Source organism: Miniopterus natalensis, chromosome 9 (assembly GCF_054644295.1).
Source record: "Miniopterus natalensis isolate mMinNat1 chromosome 9, mMinNat1.hap1, whole genome shotgun sequence".
Classification (NCBI taxonomy): Eukaryota; Metazoa; Chordata; class Mammalia; order Chiroptera; family Miniopteridae; genus Miniopterus; species Miniopterus natalensis.
In genome coordinates, this window is record NC_142089.1 from 31,996,246 (window position 1) to 32,016,223 (window position 19,978).

A 19,978-nucleotide genomic window follows, 5' to 3' on the forward strand; every position below is an offset into this window, starting at 1 on the left:
AGAGCTTTCTTATATCCTCCATGGTGCCATCACTGCTGACCAATGATACCAAATTCCTTTGCACAAAATGTTAAAGAGAAAATAAAAAACTGAAACAGACTGATTCAAGTCCTTTAATAAAGTATGTCAATGACAACTTTATTTTTAAATAAATATAGTGTTTAAAAAATCATACAAAAGCATTTTGTTATAATTATTAAGAAAGATTTGAGACTGCTATTCCCTCTGCAGAAATGCTGTACACAGATGCAAAGTGATCAAAGGCTGATATAATAATGAATCTCAAGTAAGTGGCATGGCCATCATGTGCCTGTAGAGGAAAAATCAGTAAGAATGCTCTTAGTAATTCTAGTTAACTGTTAGCAGTTAGCAGAAAAAGGGGTTTGATGCAAGAGTAATAGTCTAAATATATAACAATATATAAGATAATGTTCAGAAGAGAAGCCAGTCACATATCACAGTACAGTTGTTCGAGTGTGTATTAGCCAAATATCAGCTTTGGTTTGATGTAAAGTAGCTGATGGAGCTAAAAATTACCACTGTACATTTCTATACAATTTTTTCAAAGTGTCTTTCTAAAGTAGTTTTCATGATAAAAGATTTCTTTTGGTTAACGATGCCTCGGAATATATTACCCTGAAACATTACTATACTTTTACATTTCTGTAATTTCTCTGGAAAGCAATTTGGCAATATATAAAGAAGCTATAAATATGTTTATATCCTTCAACCCAGTAATTCCATTCCCTGAAATTTAATCTTAGAAAATAATTTAAAAGGTGAAGATCATGGTAAGATGTCCCTTGTAGTGTTACTTATAATGACAGAGGGAGGAAAGAGGAAACTAGTTTGTGTTTGCCTATTTGCATATGTTTAATCTTAAAACTATAATTATGAAGCTTGTATATAATACTATGTTTTAAAAATGATGCAAATTGTTCATACATTACTATTATAACTATATGTGATGCATATGGTCAACAACTAGAAGAAAGTAGATATAGAAAAAGCTTTTGTGACAAGGTGATAAAATTATGAGTGACTTTCAGCCTCCCATCCCCCCTTATTATTTTCCAAATGTCCTATAATGATGTGAGTCTCCCTGATCCTTAATGAGTCCTGAAACAAAATATTCAGCAGAGACTTACTAAACATAACCTATTGGTTATGTGCACTGACCCAGAATCGAACCCACAATCTTTTGGTGTGCCTCACAATGCTCAACCAACTGAGCCACACTGGCCAGGGCCAATTAACATTTCTCTCTCACATTGATGTTTCTCTCTCTCTCTTTCTCCCCCTTCCTTTCTCCCTAAAAATCAACTAAAAAAACACACACATTCACTTTTTTCACGTTTTTGTGTTTGTCTAAAGCCAGAGCATGACAAGCTAGCAGGAACAGAGAAACTCCTGATGAGGCAGCAGCTTCCTCATCAACAGGCATTCATTCCACTTGACAAGCAAAGCCCAATGGAATGTTGTCGACAAATGCTTGTTCTCTTTCCACCTCATCTCTCTTTGGCTTATTTGTTGCTGATCCTATGCTCCAGTTCCCCTTATCTGAATCTCCCTTGTCCTTTCATGCTTAAATTAACATCCAGTTTTGGCATCTCGACCTTTTTCGATTTCTATTCTAAAAGGCCTACAGAATCAAATGAAAGAACACAAAGCAAGTAATTACTTCCAAATAAGTTAATGAACACAATTAAAGCTAAAACAAGTGAATTCTGTTTTATCCTTACTGTCATTCTGTCTGTAATAAATAAAAGACTAATTTACAAATGCTACATTTAGATTACAATATTATTGAGAATAACCTCTATTGATTGATTAAAATAGAACATATAATATTCTGAGAGTATTTATTAACTTTATGGCTCTAGAGATAGGTTTAAAATTTAAATATATTGTGCTGGCTAAAAATAATATTTATCTCTACACAGTATATCTACTTACCATAATTTCTTCATTTTGAAGTTGCCCCTCTGTGTGAACTAGATCTAAAACATAAGTTTAACAGAAATGAGTTAGGGCTTAAAAGACATGAGGATAGCTACTAAAATTTATGTTCAGCAAAGCATGATTATCTGGTAAACTATAGTTAAACCAGATTTACCAGTGCTTTGGGGTTAAAATTTAATATACAAATAGAGATATTTGATATAAAATGTATGAAAGATAAACTGTTTATGAGCTATAAAATATCTCCAGTGAGTATAAACATAAGGAAATCCAAATGTAAATTATAGAAATATAAAGTGAAGAATTGATAAAATGTGAAAATCCCTTTTAAGGATCAAGCTACTAATAGCAATTGCAGGCCTGAAAGGAGCCACTTTATTGTTCCCATGGGCAACGACTAGAGCTCAGTTTCTCACAATAAATTTTTACTATGATGCAGAATTATTCTACCCCTGAATTGATCTTTTCTGGTATCTAACTTTAGGAAACCTTTACTCGTATAATTTTAGGACATATTAATTTTTTTGCTCATGAGTTAATCACATCAAACAATCCTTTGGAACCATGAAATATTTAATTGACATAATAAAAATATTGACATTATTTAGAAATTAATTTTATTTGTATTAAAATAGTAAGTGTACATAATTTTATTTATTTTTTTTAATTTTTTTTAGTGTACATAATTTTAAAAGGCACATACTATGAAAAGGGCAGTTTCTGGGAAGTGAGATTACATGTGACTTTCTTTCTGTTTCCTAACCTTTCTCTGGGGTAATGAAAAATAGTAATCCCCAGCTCAACCTCTCCTTTGTCCTCCAGTCCTGCTCCGTACAGGTAAACGTTTTTGACTCTTTAAGCGGGTTTTCCTGGAATGATATTATGTCTATATTCCTTTTATTGAAGTATCAATTTTTTACTGACTTTATCTTATGGTAGGTGAAAATTTAGATCTCTTAAACTAATATCCTCTTACTACTCCTCTGGCAACTTTCCCCTCCTGCCATCCTCTCAATTTTGAAATCAATACCTGATGGCTAAATGACACATCTGATAAAGGGTTAATATCCAAAATATATAAGGAACTCCTACAACTTAACAAAAGGAAGACAAACAATCCAATTTAAAAATGGGCAAAGGACCTAAACAGACACTTTTTCAAAGAAGACATATGGATGGCCAAGAGACATATGAAAAAATGCTCAGTCACTAATCATCAGAGAGATATAAGTTAAAGTGACAATGAGATACCACCTCACACCTGTCAGAATGGCTGCCATCAACAAATCAACAAAGGACAAGTGCTGAAGAGGGTGCGGAGAAAGGGGAACCCTAGTACACTGCTGGTGGGAATGCAGACTGGTGCAGCCACTACGGAAAAAAGCATGGAGTTTCCTCAAAAAATTAAATATGGAGCTGCCTTTTGATCCAGTGATCCCACTTCTAGGAATATATCCTAAGAAACCCGAAACACCAATCACAAAGAACTTATGCACCCCTATGTTCATAGCAGTGCAATTTACAATAGCTAAGATCTGGAAACAGCCCAAGTGCCCATCAGTAGATGAGTGGATAAAAAAGTTGTGGGACATTTACACCATGGAATACTATGCAGCTGTAAAAAAGAAGGATCTCTTACCCTTTGGGACAACATGGATGGAACTGGAGAGAATTATGCTAAGTGAAATAAGCCAGTCATAAAAAGACAAGTATCACATGATCACACTTATATGTGGAATATAATGAACAAAATAGATCCAGAGACATAGAAGCATGGAACAGACTGACAAATCTCAGAGGGGTGAGGGAGCGGGTGGGGAGAGATTAATCGAAGAACTTATATTCATAAATGCATAACCCTTGGACACAGATAATAGTATGGGGGAGACCGGGGGATGGGGTAGATGCAGGGTAGAGGGGATCAATGGGGGGAAAAAGGGGGACATCAGTAATAATTTCAACAATAAAGATAAATTTAAAAAAATACGTGATGGTTACATTGTCTGTATACATGTTATTTGCTGCTGAAATAAGTAACAAATTATTTTCTTATTCAACTCCTCCCCGACCAGGAGTAAATAATAACCTCATTCCATTTGCTAAGTTTTTTAAATTATGAAACATAGGAAAATTTCAAACAAACAAAAGACAGAACATAAACTCCTATATATAAATCATCATTTAGATTTCACTATTACTATTTCACCATACTTGATTTTTCTAACTTTTTTTGCTAAAATGTTTTAAAGCAAATATAAGACATCATGATATTTCACTTCTAAGTATTTGATTATCCATCTCTAAATAATAATGATATTTTCTTACATAACCAAATACCATTATCATAAATACACTTAAAATAATGCTTTAATATCATATGGTACCCAGTCTGTATTCAAATTTCCCCGTTGTCCCCAAAATGTCTTGTTATAGTTGATTTATTCAAATCAGAATTGTCTCTTTTAAACTTGAACAGATTTCTCTCTGCCACGTACACATTTTTCCCCCCATGCCACTGAGTTCTTGATGAGACCAAGTGAGTTGTCCTGTAGAATGCCCCACATTTTGTCACCTTGCTTCCTCATGGTTTCACTTAATTTGTTCCTCTATCCTGTGTATTTCCTATAGTTTGGAAATTAAAGCTAAAGGCTTGATTATAGTCAGGACTTCATCAAATGTCTGACGGTCTTTGTCTTTTGTTACTTATGAATAAGTCTTCTGAATACTATGTGCATGAGCCAGGCTTGTTGCTAGTAGACTTCAATAGGGTGACCAGGAATGAGCTAGCCTTTGTCAACATCCATAGATCTTTTTTCTAGGGCCATTCAGTTTCTCCAAAGATGAGTCCTCCCATCTCCTGGCTGGGGCTATATTCTTGGTTGCTGTCATAAACAGCAGAGCATAGGAGGAATTCCCACTATTCAATATGCAGGCTTCCACCTAAATCCGTTTTCAACTCCAGGTCGCATTCACTCTCTCTACTATGCCTGGTCTCCCTGAATTCTGAGCCTCAATATTCAGTGTCCCTTGGGGAGGACACAGTCCTTGGAGGTGGTTTATTGGAGGAAGGATTGGTCACCTAGCTTTTGGGGGTAGAAAGTACCTAGGGTCCAACCACTTTGTATATAGATGTTCAACTAATGACCTTTTTTTTCTGGCTCATGCCTCACTCACATTTCCATATTACCATTTGCCTTCAAGTTCTAGACCTTTCTGGGGTTCTGTTGGGCAAACTGGCTTGCTTCTCGTTAATTTTCTCTTTGGCAGGCACTTAGGTTATAGCCTACTCCATTCAACTACAGAAGTTACTTCTCCATTGCATCCTCTCTTCCATAACATATATTGATCTCTCATGTCTGCTTTGGTCTCCTGTTTTTTTGTCCTTCTAGGTTTATGCTTTTTATCCCTTTACTATTATTTTCATGGTGTTTTGGGAAGGAATGGAGATAGACACATGAAGGCAGTATGGGTTTAACAAGAGGCTACCAGTTCTGCTGGAAAGACAAAACTAATATTTATTGTCTGTCTACCATATACCAGGCATTTTGTTCACAAAAACCATAAATGATAGGTATCATCTCCATTTTTCAGATGACTCAAACTCAGAAAAATTAAGTAACATGTTACCAGTTACATAACGAGTGAGTAAAGAAGCAGTCTTGTATTCAAACTTGGGTTTTTCTAGGCTCTAAATATGTCATGAGACTCATTCAGGTCATCATTTTTCATCTAAATGTAGACTGATTGGAAATACAGTCAAAGGACAATTCTCTACTCCCTCATGCTCAGAACAATGCTGGTGAAACTAGCACATACCTCTTTCAATCCACTGCTCAAAATCAACTGGCTCTTTAGATGTGCTCTTTTCAATCCGCAAAGTCCGCACTGACATTGTAAATAAACAAAATAAAGTATTAATTATCTAATTGATTCTATGTTGTTGTTCCTTATTCCTTTTTTTCCTCTGAGACTGTCAGGCTTTGATGGAAATGCATGGAGAACTGGGATCAGCCCGACTGGCGTGGCTCAGTGGTTGAACATCAACCTATGATCCAGGAGATCTTGATTCGATTCCCTGTTGGGGCACATGCCCAGGTTGCAGGCTCGATCCCAGGTGGGGGGCGTGCAGGAGGCAGCCAATCAATGATTCTCTCATCATCGATGTTTCTTGCTCTCTCTCTCCCCCTCTCCTTTCCTCTTTCTGAAATCAATAAAGATAAATTTTTTTAAAAAGAACTGGGATCAGGAATGCCATGTTATGAAAGTCACTCACTCTTTTTCCAGAAGTCCCTAAGGTGAAATGCAGTGTTGTGTCACTGTAATCTTACAAATGTTTGCAAACATACAACATAGAACTAGTGGAGTCTTTTTAAAATATATATATATATATATTTATTGACTTCAGAAAGAGGAAGGAAGAGGGAGAGAGAGAGATAGACACATCAATGATGAGAAAGTCATCATTGATCGGTTGCTTCCTGCACACCCTTGACTGGGGATCAAGCCCAAAACTGAGGCATGTGCCCTGACCAGGAATTGAATCGAGATCTCCTGGATCCTAAATCGATGCTCAACCGCTGAGCCATGCCTGGCCGGGCTAGTGGAGCTTTTTTGAATTTGGTATCATTCAGATTTTCTTGTATATTGGTAACAATAATAATAATATCAGTATTAGTAGTCTTGGTCATAAATCTTTATCTTTAAGGAGAATCTCCTATTAGTCAGTCATACTTACTCATTCACTCTTGACTATAACCTTACAAGAAAAGTATTATTAACCTACTTTACTGGTGGGGAAACAGACTTAGAGAAATCAGGCAACTTAGAGAAGTCAGGCAAAGTGTTCAATGATAAAGAATTAGTAAGTGCCAGAACTGGAATTCAAACTTTAGGTCTGTCTGACTCCAGAGCATCTACAATTAATGACAGAAGAGAGACTTAACAGTCTCTTCCTTCTGCACTGTTTCTTCTCTATTACCCCTAACCCAGTTCTGGCCACCCAAGATCCATTCTTCCCCTTCTGTGTTCTGTGCCCTGGGGCGATGATGCCTGTAGACTGCATCACCTGGACCCACTTGCTCACTGGCTACTGGACATATCTGGCCAATGGGAGGCACTGGGATGAAACTGGAGGGCAATGGGGAAGTGAGATCAGGTTGTTTTTTCTCTAGTCCCTTCCTGCTTCAGTGCCATGTCTTTGACAGTGGTTATGTTCCTTCGTGATTACAGCTCCTGCCAGGCAAGCCCTTATTTACCGGCTCCAGCTTTTACTGGGCTCCCATAACACTATTTCCTTCACTTGGCCCAGGGGTGGTAATGGCATCCTGCTGTAGCCAGTTCCTGGGTGTCTCACCATCCCTGATTGAGTCCCTTAAGCTAGAACATAATTTTGTAAGTAGACCCATCAATAAAGTCTCTTCATTTGAACCATCTGGAGTGTATTCTGTTTCCTGCCATGATTCTGTCTAATATACTTTATCCTTATATAAATATAAGGCAGGATTAGAAAGCTATTCCAATGGGAAATTCTCCTCCTAAATCCCACAGAAAAATGTCATTATTAATAGAAGAATCTAAATTATCCAATGCAAATAACCAGAGTTATCAGATTTTCAGAAAGAATTTGACAAAGAACCCCAAGCCAAACAATCTGTAATAAATATGTCAAGGAATCTAGCGTTCTGGCAAGCTGGCTTCTTACGTTCATGATAGGGTCTTTTGCCAAAGACTTTCACATAGTAAACTGCATGGAAATTATTATGTGCTTTGGAAGGGCTTCAAATTTGCAGTTTCATAGAGCCTAACTGTGCTCAAGGCAGTTAACCCATACTCCCCACTCTCCCACCCAGCAATAAGCCTGGATTCCATGTTGCAAAGAAAAATTAGTGTTTTGCCAAAAGTTTACATATGTGCCCTCTGCCTATGGAAAAATGAAAAGATGATGAAAATTAATGTATGATTTGCTTACCAAAGTAACTCTGGATTACAAGCTTTTCAATTCTCACATGTCTGTGAAAAAAAACAATGAACTCTTGGGGAAACATTCCTGTGGTGGTCCAAAATGTTTCTGGATTCCTATTGTTAATTATGGAAAAAAAGAGAAAAAAATAACCAAATAAAAATTAAACATTCACAAATACTTATTCTAGTGAATAAGTATTTAAAAAAATAAACAACCCCTGGATTCTTGCAATCTCTTTCTAACTGTTCATTTTAACTCTAATTTCTCCCCAATTTTAATAATTCTTCTTTACTACTACCACATATATTTTCTAAAAGCACAGAAACATAGAATTTATGTCACTCTTCTCTAAAGCCTTCAGTGACCCCTTACTGCCTATAAATCTAAATGCCTTAGTATGGCATTTTACAACTCTGTAGATAATAATCTGGTCCCATCATTAAAGTACTATATCCTTATCTTTCATACTATCACCTCCCATTACATAGTCACATTGGGCAGTTAAAATTCTGCAAACATGCCATGCAAGCTCATGCTCCTATGCCTTTATATGTAATAAATCCCACAGTGCAATGTGGTTTTTTTTCCCATTAAGTGGTTAGTTGTCGTTCAAAAAACTTAAAGAGTTGTGGGTGTTTTGTTGTTGTTGTTGTTTTTATCTTTATTGACTTCAGAGAGAGGAAAGGAGAGAGAGAGAGACAGAAACATCAATGATGAGAGAGTTATTGATCGAGCCCGCAACCCGGGCATGTGCCCTGACCAGGAATCGAACCCCGATCGCCTGGATCCTAGGTCGATGCTCAACCGCTGAGCCACGCCCGGCCAGGCAAGAGTTGTTTTTTTATTTTATTCAAATATTTACTATTTCCAGTGAACTTAATTTCTTTCTGTAGGTTTGAATTTCTTTTTTAAAATTTTATTTATTGATTTTTAGAGAGAGGGAGGGAAGAAGAGGAAGAGAAGGGGGGAGGGAAAGGGAAGGAGGGGGGAGACAGAGAGGGGAAAACATGGATTTGTTGTTCCACTTATTTATGCATTCATTGGTTCCTTCCTGTATATGCTCTGACTGGAGATCAAACTCACAACCTTGGCATATTGGGAAGACACTCTAACCAACTGAGCTACCTGGCCAGGGCTGGTTTGAATTTCCATGTATTATATCACTTTAACCTATAGAACTTTCTTTAGCATTTCCTGTGATGCAGGTCCACTTGTGATGAAGAAAATCTCTTTATCCTCCTTTTTTATATTTTACCTAGATACAGAATTCTGGGTTGACAGGTTTTTTTGTGGGGGGAGAGTCTCTTTTTTCCAGCATTAAAAATATTTTTCCACTTCCATCTCAGCCGCCGACATGCCATCCAGACTAAGGAAGACCCGGAAACTTCAGGGCCACATGAGCCACGGCCAGGGCCACATTGGCAAGCACAGAAAGCACCCGGGAGGCCGAGGTAATGCTGGGGATTTCCATCATCACAGGATCAACTTTGACAAATATCAACCAGGTTACTTTGGGAAAGTTGGTATGAGGCATTTTCATTTAAAGAGGAATCAGAGTTTCTGCCCAACTTTCAACCTTGATAAACTGTGGACCTTGGTCAGTGAGCAGACATGGGTAAATGCTGCCAAACACAAGACTAGAGCTGTGCCCATCACTGATGTGGTGTGACAGGGCTACTACAAAGTTCTGGGGAAAGGAAAGCTCCCAAAGCAGCCCGTCATTGTGAAGGCCAAATTCTTCAGCAGAAGAGCTGAGGAGAAGATTAAGGGTGTTGGTGGAGCCTGTGTCCTGGTAGCTTGAAGCTACATGGAGGGAAGTTCATTAAAATGTCCATAGGTGAAAAAAAGAGAAAAAAAATTTCCACTGTTATCCGGATTTCACTGTCTGTGATGCAAAGTTAGCTGTCGCTGGTACTACTGTTCCCCTGTATTAAATGCATTTTTTTTCCTTCCAGCTGTTTAAATTTTTTTTCTTTATATCTATTTTTTAGCAGATTATAATATAGTCTCTTTATATTCATCCTGCTTGGGGTTTGCTGGGTTTCCTGGACCTATAAGTTGGCATTTTAAAATAAGATTGGGGATATCTGGCCCAAAAGCAGAAACAACCCAGATATCTATTAGCTGATAAATGGATAAATAAAATATGCTATATACATACAATAAAATATTATTTGGCAATAAAAAGGAACAAAGCACTGATATGTACTGTAACATAGATAAACCTTGAAAACATGTAACTGAAAGAAGCAAAAGACCACATATGTATAATTCCATATATATGTGAATAGGCAAATCTATAGAAACAGAAAGTAGATTAGTGGGTGCCGAGGGGTGGTAAGGATAAGAGAAAAACAGGGTGACTACAATGAATTGCAAGGTTTCTTTGGGGGTGATAAAATGTCCTAAAATTGGTTGTGCAGATTGTTGCATTACTCCATGAATGTACTGGAAGCCACTGAATTGTATACTCGAAATGGGTAAATTGCATGGTGTGTGAATAATAAGTCAATGAAGGAGGAGGAGGAGGAGAAGAAAGGGGAAGAAAAAGGAAGAAGAAGAAGGAAGAAGAAGGAAGAAGGAGGAAGAAGAAAAAGAAGAAGAAGAAGCCGGGTTTCCTAACTCACAATTCTGGGTTTTTAATACAATGCTTAATATTTGACAATTTTTAAAATTTATATTTCTATAGTTTTAAATATTATTTATTTAAATTAATTAAATGACTTTTAATTGCCCTATTTTTTTCCTTGGGTGCTTTTAATGAACACAACTAATATAACAACATCAAATAGTATGTATACACATGGATTTCAAAATGACATATAACTGAATCCTCATATTTAATGAAGTCATCAAAATAGTTTTCTTTTAAAGAAGGCTTTATAGCTAATGCCTGTTTAGTATCTATTATCTCCCATGATTTTTTCCACAACTCTGAGCTAGTCAAGGAAGGTGGTATTATCCCCATTTTTCAGACCAGGAAACTGAGGCTCAAAGAGTAACACATATACTCTCAGCCCAAGGTAAAACATATAGTTCACTTCTCAGGAATTTTAACCGTAAATCTAGTATTCTTGTACAGTACCCCAAAAAAGCTAATTCTCTTCTTTTTCTCTTAATTCATTTTTTTTTTCTAGCGAAGAACTTTTTCTCCTTTTTCATTGATATATTAAATGCCAGAGGAAAAAGTAGAGTTAAGAACAAGTAGAAATATAATCACTTTCTTTAAGTCCTATTTCTGGGAAATGGAGAGTTGGGAAAACTGCCCCGTTGGGGCAAATTTATAGCACTGTTTACTCCAAATAATTCCATGGTTACTTCCATTTAGACAAACCAATTTATGAGCAGAGACTAATTTTTAATATCTGCTATATAAAATCTAATTGTATTTGTTGGAGTTGAATATGGATTTAAAAGTATCCGATGTGCTCTATTCAGTTACCAGGTCAGTAACTACTTTTATTCCATGTGGTTTTTGTACTAAGGGTTTTGTCTAGTCTAAAAAATATGATCTCCTTAGTCATTCATTAATATGGAGTGATATGGAAAGATCTCTATTTCTGGCAAACAACTTAAGGTGAATCTTTATAGGTCTATGTATTCTTACAGCAGTTCCCACGTTAATTTTTCTACTCCAAGGCAAAGCAGGATAACTATTACCTGAATTTTAGCAAGCAAAAAACTAGAGGATTCAGAGGCAGAGGCAAAAAACAGATACCAAATTTTTGATGTAAACCTTAAGTTTGGGTTATAGTGTAGTACAAAGAACCCCAAACCAGGAGTTAGAAGATATGAGTATTAATCTTGAGTCTGCCACTTGGTTGGTTATCTGTGTGATTTTGAGCAAGTCATTTTACCTCTGATCATCCTTTTCCTCATCTTTACAATGAGGTTGAAAATACTTTTTTTTGCCTCTTATTCCCCAAGCTTACAGTGTGTGTCAAATAACAGCGTCTATGAAACTATAAACTCCTATGCAAGTGTAAAGTAACACATGAACATATACATATATATGTATATTTGTATATGTGTGTTGTGTGTATAAATACTCAGCTACTCTCCAATACTAGTTAAGTCTGACTAATATTTGATGGTCAAATTCAATAAACTACTCAACAAATATTTTAAGACATTATGGAGTTAAAGATGAAGATCATAGTCTTTGAATTCTAAGAATTCACAGTTAAGAAATGAACATTAAAGATAAATAATTATACAGTAAAGAAATAAGGTAATAAAGGTATCAACCAAATTCTACTGGAGTCCAAAAAAAAATGTAAACTCATCCTACCTGAGAGAAAGGGGGAGATGTCAGAAAGAAGATAACAACTAGGCTTAAAGGAAGAGGATGAGTTGCACATATTTATCCAGATACATGGGCTTCACAACAGAACTCAAAAAACCACAAGATCTGTATTACAATTGGCTCTGCCTTCAATAGTTCAAACTAGTATCTGACCTCTTTAGACCTGTCTTACCACAAGTCTAAAATGAAAGGTTTAGATAAGATGAACTCATTAAGTCCTTCCAGTTCTAAGATTATATTATTCTATTAATCAAACTCTGGTCATTGTACAAATACCAAGAAAGAGAACTCAAGAGAGTGATAAAATAGCCAGAGTTCTCCCATTAATTACTTTTTCTTGGAATTTAAAAGTCTGAGAACGATATTCATCTCTACCTAGAATAAACTCTAGCATGGTGAAGAGTAGAAATTGGAATAATATCAAGAGGCCAAGAACCAAATAGGCAGGTAAATAGCAGATAGTGAAACATTCAGTTTAGCAAAGATGTTGCTTAGGCTAATAAGGAAATAGGTAGTGGCAAGAAAGTTACAAAGATTATATTTCTATTTACTAAGAAAAACTTGCAATAAAACCATAACCAGATATTAAAATGTATACTTCCATCAAATGATGTGGTTGCTGTTTGAAGATTTGCCTTGTTAAACTACTTCTTAAAAACCATTTGTAAAGGTCAGTTTACGAATTTTTAACAAAAGAATCAAAACCTAAACATATACAACTGAATTAGTTTCAGAAATGGGACCAAAGGTGGATATTGTGAGGTAATCTACTTCACCAAAAGTTTATTAAACTAAGTTTAACAGTGTTGTTGTAAAACACAGTCCTAGTACTCAAGGGGTTCACTGACCTACTATCAAGACTTTAAGGAAGAAAAAATAGAAACTCTTACCCATCAATAATATTTTCAGGGGGGTGTTTTTCATCACTTGAGGTAGCTAAAATCACTTCAGTCCCTTCAGAGCTCAAACAGAGATCAACTTTTCTCATTTTAAACTGTTTAACCTGAAACACACACACACACACAATAACAAAAGAGTAATGATAAAAGACACTTCTTGATTCTGTGTACTTCATCTGAGAAAAGGAAAAGAGAGAAAGCCTGTTGCTTAGCACACAGCTTAACAACCAACTATTCAACAAGTGGGAAGGATTCTAACATGTTTATTTACATAAGTAAACTTCAGACGTCTCCCAGGAATAATCTATATGAGTATTTCTACTATACTACTCCAGAAAACAAGTCTTTGACTACTCTGACATAATTTTTCTGCTTCTAAAATTAAAAGCCCTCAATAATTCTATAGGAACAGCTAACAAGCTAAGGTGACATAAATGAATGGGTTAATTTTTAAAAATTACTTAAATTATTATATTTCTGAAATTATTTTTTAAAACCCTGGAGCATAAAAACAGGTTCTTTGTGACTATTTATCTATATATTTATCAACTGAAGTAGCAAACCATATTATTTATATCTTAAACACATCATCTTTTTTTTTTTTTTTTTAAATAGGAACGTTAAGAGAGGACATCCTTTTACTTATTTTCAAATTCTAAACCACTCACTTGGGTCATGGGCTTAAAGACATTTATGTTGTATGGTAATATTTTAAGTTTAATAAAAGTATCCTGAAAAGATAAATTACTGAGCCTCTACTATGAACCCTGGTGGGTAAGACAGAAGGAAGACATAGGCCATTTTGTCAGATCTCACTCACTTTCCTCCTTGATCTGGCGGTGACAGGGTGAAAACTAATATATAGATGCAAAGTGACTGGAAAAGCTGTATCTACAAAGAATTAAAAGAGTGTTTAGAAAACTAGGAAGACTTCCAATACCCTTCACAGACTGATCTCAATCTAACTTTTTTAAAAAATGAAGCAATTTCAAACAACCAAATGACCAACTACAGAGAATGTTATATATATTAAACGCCTATGTACCACAGCCCTGATTGAATAAATGTTAACATTTTTGCCATATCTACTTAAAAAAATTTTTTTGAGAAATATGTAACCCCTCACTGGCCCATTCCCTTCTTGGCCCAGAAGTAACAGCTATTCTGAAGTTGATGAATATCCCTCCTGACTGTATTTTACACTATTATATATATGTCTCTATAAACAATATGTACTGTTCTTTGAAAACTTAGATGGTTTCATAGGTATATATCCTTTTGCTACTTGTTTTTTTTTCATTGAATATTATGTTCTCAAGGTTTTATCATGTTGATACATGTAAATCCACTTTATCATTTTAACTGCTGTAAGGGATTTCTCAGTTTCTCTAATGGTGGGTAGTTAGGTCAGTTTCCAATTTTGCTATTATAAACAAATTCGCAATGTACATCTTTGTGCCGTGTATCCTTATGCACATATGGAAGAAAGTTTTAATTTAAAAATTTTTTCTTATTTATTGATTTGAGAGAGAAAGGGGGAGAGTAAGAGAGAGAGAGGGAAATGGATTTTTGTTGTTTTACTTATTTATGCATTCATTGGTTGACTTTTGTATGTGCCTTGACCAGAGATCAAACCAGCAGCCTTGGTATATTAGGACAATGCTCTAACCAACTGAGCTACCTGGCCAGGGCAGAAAGTCTTTATGATAAAAGAATCTCTTTATAGAAATAAAACTGCAGAAACTTAGAATCAGCATATCTCCAAGTCAATAATTGATCAATTTGATCTCTAAATTATAGCAATTTACATTGCCATCAGCATTGTACAAGAGTTTCTGCTTCCTCATAGTCTAATCATAATCTATGTGGCATTGTTAGACTTTTGGCTTTTGTCAACCTCACTGGTGTGAAATGGTATCTCAATAAGGTTTCAATTTGTATTTCCATGATCATTAGTGAGGCTGAATACCGTACCATATGTTTATGGGCCATTCAGGTCTCTTCCGTTATTTGCTTTTTCTTATCCTTAGCTCATTTTCATATCAGGTTGGTTGTTCTAAAATAATTTTTTTTGTCCATTTCTTTTTGATTTGTAGGTATTTTTAAAATAAAATATTCAGGATAGAAATCCTTTGTTATGTGTTATAAGTATCTTCTACTCTGTGGTTTGATTTTTCTTTGTAACTTTGGTTTTTTGTGTAAGAGTCCTTAAGTTGTTTTAAAGTTTTCCCCTCTTACTGTTCACCTCTTACTGTTCAATCTACTCTTATATACCTATGGCTGTATTTTAAATGGGATCTTTAAAAAAAAACACACACAAAACCTTTATTTAAAAAAAAAATCTTGGTCTTGGCCTGGTAGCTCAGTTGGTAAGAGCATTGTCCCCATACCCCAAGGTTGCAGGTTCAATACTGGTCAGGGCACCTACAACAATCAACCAATGAATGCATGAGTGGGTAGAGCAGCAAATTGATGTTTCTCTCTCTCTCTCAAATAAATTTTAAAACAATAGGAGTTATTTGATCCTGTAAACCTGATAAAGTGTTTGTAGGTAGATTTTTTTTTTTTACTATTTCAAGTTCAATAGTTCTTTCAAGTTTTCTACACTTTTTTTTTTTTTAATTGGCTTTAGAGAGAGGAAGAGAGAGAGAGAAACATCAATTTGTTATTCCAATATTCATGCACTCATTGGTTGATTCTTGTATGTGCCCTGACAAGACATTGAACTTGTTGCATTCGGACCACGCTCTTAACACCTGAGCTGCCTAGCCAGGGCAAGTTTTCTACACCTTCTTGACACAATTTTGAAATTTATTATTTTATAGGAAATTATCCGTTTTGTCTTAGTTTTTATATTTATTGGCATAAAATTCATTTTTATTGTAATTGTAAAATCTAGTATGATAGAATTAAAATTGTGGTTAAGGTTGGTCAAGAAGGCATATATTCTAATATATATATATTTAATATGTTTTTATTGATTTCAGAGAGAGGAAGGGAGAGAGAGAAACACCAATGATGAGAGAGAGTCATTGATCAGCTGCCTCCTGCACGTCCCCCACTGGGGATCGAGCCCGAAACTCAGGCATGTGCCCTGACTGGTAATCGTACCTCCATCTCCTGGATCATAGGTCGACGCTCAACTGCTGAACCATGACTGCCAGGCTAATATTTTTTTTATTTGTGCATTTTTCTTGCTTTTATTACTACTGGTACCAGAGGGCTGATATTAGATAAACATTAACCCTTAGTTTGAGGAGAAGATTGTGAATTCCTAGGAATAACAGATTGATGAACTTAGATGTTAATACTCAAAAAAATTATTAAATTTCATTATTAAAATGATGGCCTTGAAAAGGTAAATAAGAAAGTAGTAAAATAAGTAGCCGTAACATTAGGTCACAAAAGTTATACCATATTTATACATTTCCTTTGTTTGTTTGATAGAGTTACTACCAATTAGGGACATGTTCTGAACATTTCAACAAAACTTCGGACAAAGCTTCTCAAGATACCCTGTAGACTAGACAGATGAAGAAATGTGGGTTGGCTGACAGGTAGTACTTTAAGTAGATATTTATAACTCTCTGAATGGCTATGCTAAAAGAATGATGAGTAATGGAATGAAATAAACTGTGAAAGACCTCCATCTTTAGCCCATTCAACATTTTTATCAATTAAGGGCGGGAATAGTATGCTTATCAATTTGCAGATGACACAAAACTGGCTAATATGCCAGATGACACAATCAGCACACAAAAAGATCTGAGCAAGCTAGAAAGATGGGCTGCAATCAATAAGATATTTAATAAGGCTAATAGTAAAAGCCTATGTAACCCAGACTCAAAAAATCAATCACACAAGGATTAGTCTAGATAGGAGTTGGCAAACTATTGCTTGAGAGCCAAGCCTAGCCTGCTACCTGTTTTTGTATGGCCCATGAGCTAAGAATGCTTTTTATAACATATAGGTTTGGTTCATAACCTATAAGGCAAAAGCATACTGTATCTGCCCACAAAGGTAGAGAACTGCACTCCATCAAAATTTTTTAACTTGAACTTAGTGCCAGGCACTGTGCTGATAATGTAAAGATAACAACCTAAGACAAAGTGACTAAACCTTGGTTCTTGCCTTCAAGCTCAGTTAAGGAAGATGGACAAGTGTGCAACTAATAATATAACGTTATATGCTAATAGTGTGATCTACATCGAGAATACTGTGTTCAGTTCTGGGTAGTACATTTTAAATAGGACATCATCACGCTTGATATTGTTCAGAGGAGAGCAAAAAGTTCTGATAATCTATAAACTGTGTTACATGGATAAAGCTAAAAGAATACAGGCTGAAAATTTCAAGAGAGTTGAGAGATATATGACTACAATTTTTAATATCACAAGTGTTCCGAAGTGGAAAAAGGATTAGAATTTTTCTGTGACAACTTCAAGAGGGAGAACTAGACTCAACAAATGTGAATTTTAAGCAGGAAGACATCATAGATATTAGAACTTTCTGGAAAAATAAAGATTTTAAATCTTTTCCATCCCTGCAAGTGTCCAAGACTAGGTAATAATTTATGAAGGAAACTAAATAAAGAGTTCCTGCATTTAGTGGTTCTTTCAGATGCAATCAAATTCTAGAAAAGGTAGATTCAGAACAGATAATGAAGAGTTTTAAAGCCAGGTTACAGACAATGGGTTTTATCCTGTAGTCCAGTTGTTCTCAACTGTACTAAGGGTGATTTTGTCCCCCAGGGGACATTTAACAATGTCCAGAGACATTTGAGCTGTCACAACTTAGTAGGGGGTGTGATGCTATTGGTATATAATGGGCATTTTGTGATGCTGCTAAATATCCCACCATGCACAGGACAGTCCCCCGCAACAAATAATTATCTGGCCTAAAATGTAAATAGTGTAGAGGTGGAATAATGGTATGGTAATCTATCTGGGAGTGGAAATGTAGGGGTTGGAGACTTAGGGAGAGAACTTGCTTTAAAAAAGAGTTATATTTTAGGGCAGCGATTTTCAACCTTTTTTATCTCACGGCACACATAAATTAATTACTAAATTCTGTGGCACACCCAAAAATATGTATACTTTTTGCTGATCTGACAAAAAAAAAAAAAAAAAAAGGTATAACTTTGATTCATTCACACTGGGAGGCTACTGTATTGGTTGCTGTCATTTTTTATTTGATACTCTAAGGGAAGAGGTCAGTGACCCTGACTAAACAGCCAGGTAGTTCATGTTTTAAAAATTCTTGCAGCACACCAGTTGAAAATCGCTGTTTTAGAGGAAAGTATCTAGATGCGTAACATATGAATAAGGAAGAAAGTGTACTACTTTCTAAATATTCAGTTCTTTTCTTACCTCACATGCTTATTACCTCAGTGCTCTAAGGGAAGCAAACATGTCCTTAATACAAAACTCATTTCATACCTCCTATATCCATTAATATCCTTCCTATTTCCTGTGTTGGGTAGAATTATTTAAATAACAATAAATGGCAGAAGTTGGGTTCTCTTTCAGGTTCCTTTGTTGTGGTTAATAAGAAAGAGGCAAACCAACCCCAAAGAAACCCATGGAACAACTCAGTTGATATATTGCTTCCACAACTCCAAAATGTAGGTTTGGGGGATGTAGTCTAATCTCAACCTGGGGTGCCTTACTCTAAATACACTTATTCCCTCAGGGCCTGTTTATCACAGGTTGTACACTCTGGGGCACTATCCTTTGCATTTTAAAAATCCCTGACCTGCACAGCCAGAGGCTCAGAAGTTGAGCATGGACCTATGATCCAGGAGATCGGCCCCAGTATGGGGCGTACAAGATGCAGCCAATCAATGACTCTCTCATCGTTAATGTTTCTCTCTCTCACTCTCCCTTCCTCTCTCTCTCTAAAAAAAAAAAAAAAAGAAAGAAAAGAAAAAGATCCCTGACCTGGCCTTCTCTTATGTATTGTCCACTTAACTACCCATTCACCTCCAGTTCACATACCCTTTCAAAGACCCTTCTTTCCAAAAACCTCTCCAGTTAGTTCTCAGTTCACTTTCTCCTTAAACAGCCCCTTTTCCGTAGCATCCACTGGGAAATTAGAAAACAGCCATTCTCTGTCCTTGATATCACTAGAAAGGCAAACCTGCCCTGACACTCTCACTTCCATCCCAAACAAACCCTCCTCCTAAGTCCCAGGCCATTTCAAGACCTCCAAGGGCCCTAAACACTCATACTTTTTTGGACTCCCCGCCACAAATTATATAAAATACGTTAAATGAACCCACAGCCTACATTAAAATAGGGGTTACGTTGCAATAGTCATGTTACATTCTGGTAGATTTATTAATTGCAATAGTTTTTCCTTTTAGGGGGTGAAAACATTATTTCAGAACTCAAAAAAGTTTGTGGACTGGCGCTGGTGTCTCTAGGGCTAAAGACCCGCGTCAGACTTTCCCCATCACAGTCTCCTCACCAGCCGCCCCTCAGAGCCCTCCTGCCACCCGGCTCCGGGCCACGCGTCCCCTCACGACCCCCTCCACTCTCGCTCGCTTCCCTCTCCACCAGAGCCTCCTCCGCCGGCCTCGTCCACAAGGCTCCCACCTCCCCCAGGTGCCTGCCTAGTCCCCCGCGCCACCCCGCTCGCCTGGGCGTCCGGCCCACCTTCGCGACTGGACCTCGGGTTAGCTCCGGGAGGGTAGACAGTAGCCAAGGCACCAGCCTTCAGCCCCGCCCCCACCTCCGGGTCTCCACGGAGTTCCCAGGAGCGCGCACTTCTTACCCCCGAGTCTTCGCTCCACCCCGCCAGCAGGCCCCGCCCCGCGTGTCCCGGCCCCCCCCAGCCCCGCCCCCCACC

General features: G+C 36.6%; 1 protein-coding gene and 1 pseudogene across 2 annotated transcripts; one reads left to right on the plus strand and one right to left on the minus strand.

Annotated features, from left to right (window-relative positions):
* Positions 1–99: 99 nt before the first annotated feature.
* On the minus strand, positions 100–19,873 carry IFT25 (intraflagellar transport 25). Of its 2 annotated transcripts, XM_016219819.2 has the most exons (7): positions 19,786–19,873; positions 13,950–14,020; positions 13,121–13,233; positions 7,931–8,037; positions 5,779–5,847; positions 1,957–2,000; positions 100–310 (listed from the first exon to the last, which is right to left on the minus strand). In XM_016219819.2, exons 3-7 carry the CDS (start codon positions 13,216–13,218, stop codon positions 197–199), a joined length of 432 nt encoding a protein of 143 aa, XP_016075305.1. In that variant the 5' UTR covers positions 13,219–13,233; positions 13,950–14,020; positions 19,786–19,873; the 3' UTR covers positions 100–196. The 2 variants fall into 2 exon arrangements, with proteins under 2 accessions (XP_016075305.1, XP_016075306.1); XM_016219820.2 differs by lacking the exons at positions 5,779–5,847; positions 19,786–19,873 and having other exon boundaries at positions 13,950–14,733.
* On the plus strand, positions 9,279–9,756 carry LOC107542500 (large ribosomal subunit protein uL15 pseudogene; annotated as a pseudogene).
* Positions 19,874–19,978: the final 105 nt, after the last annotated feature.

What these genes read in the sequence shown, in the direction of transcription:
- IFT25 (XM_016219819.2), bottom strand. Translation starts at nt 13,218, where the DNA reads ATGAGAAAAGTTGATCTCTGTTTGAGCTCTGAAGGGACTGAAGTGATT. An exon ending in TGTAATCCAGAGTTACTTTG is followed by an intron (nt 5,848 to 7,930) that starts GTAAGCAAATCA and finishes TTACAATGTCAG; the next exon opens with TGCGGACTTTGCGGATTGAA. An exon ending in TTCAAAATGAAGAAATTATG is followed by an intron (nt 311 to 1,956) that starts GTAAGTAGATAT and finishes TTTCCTCTACAG; the next exon opens with GCACATGATGGCCATGCCAC.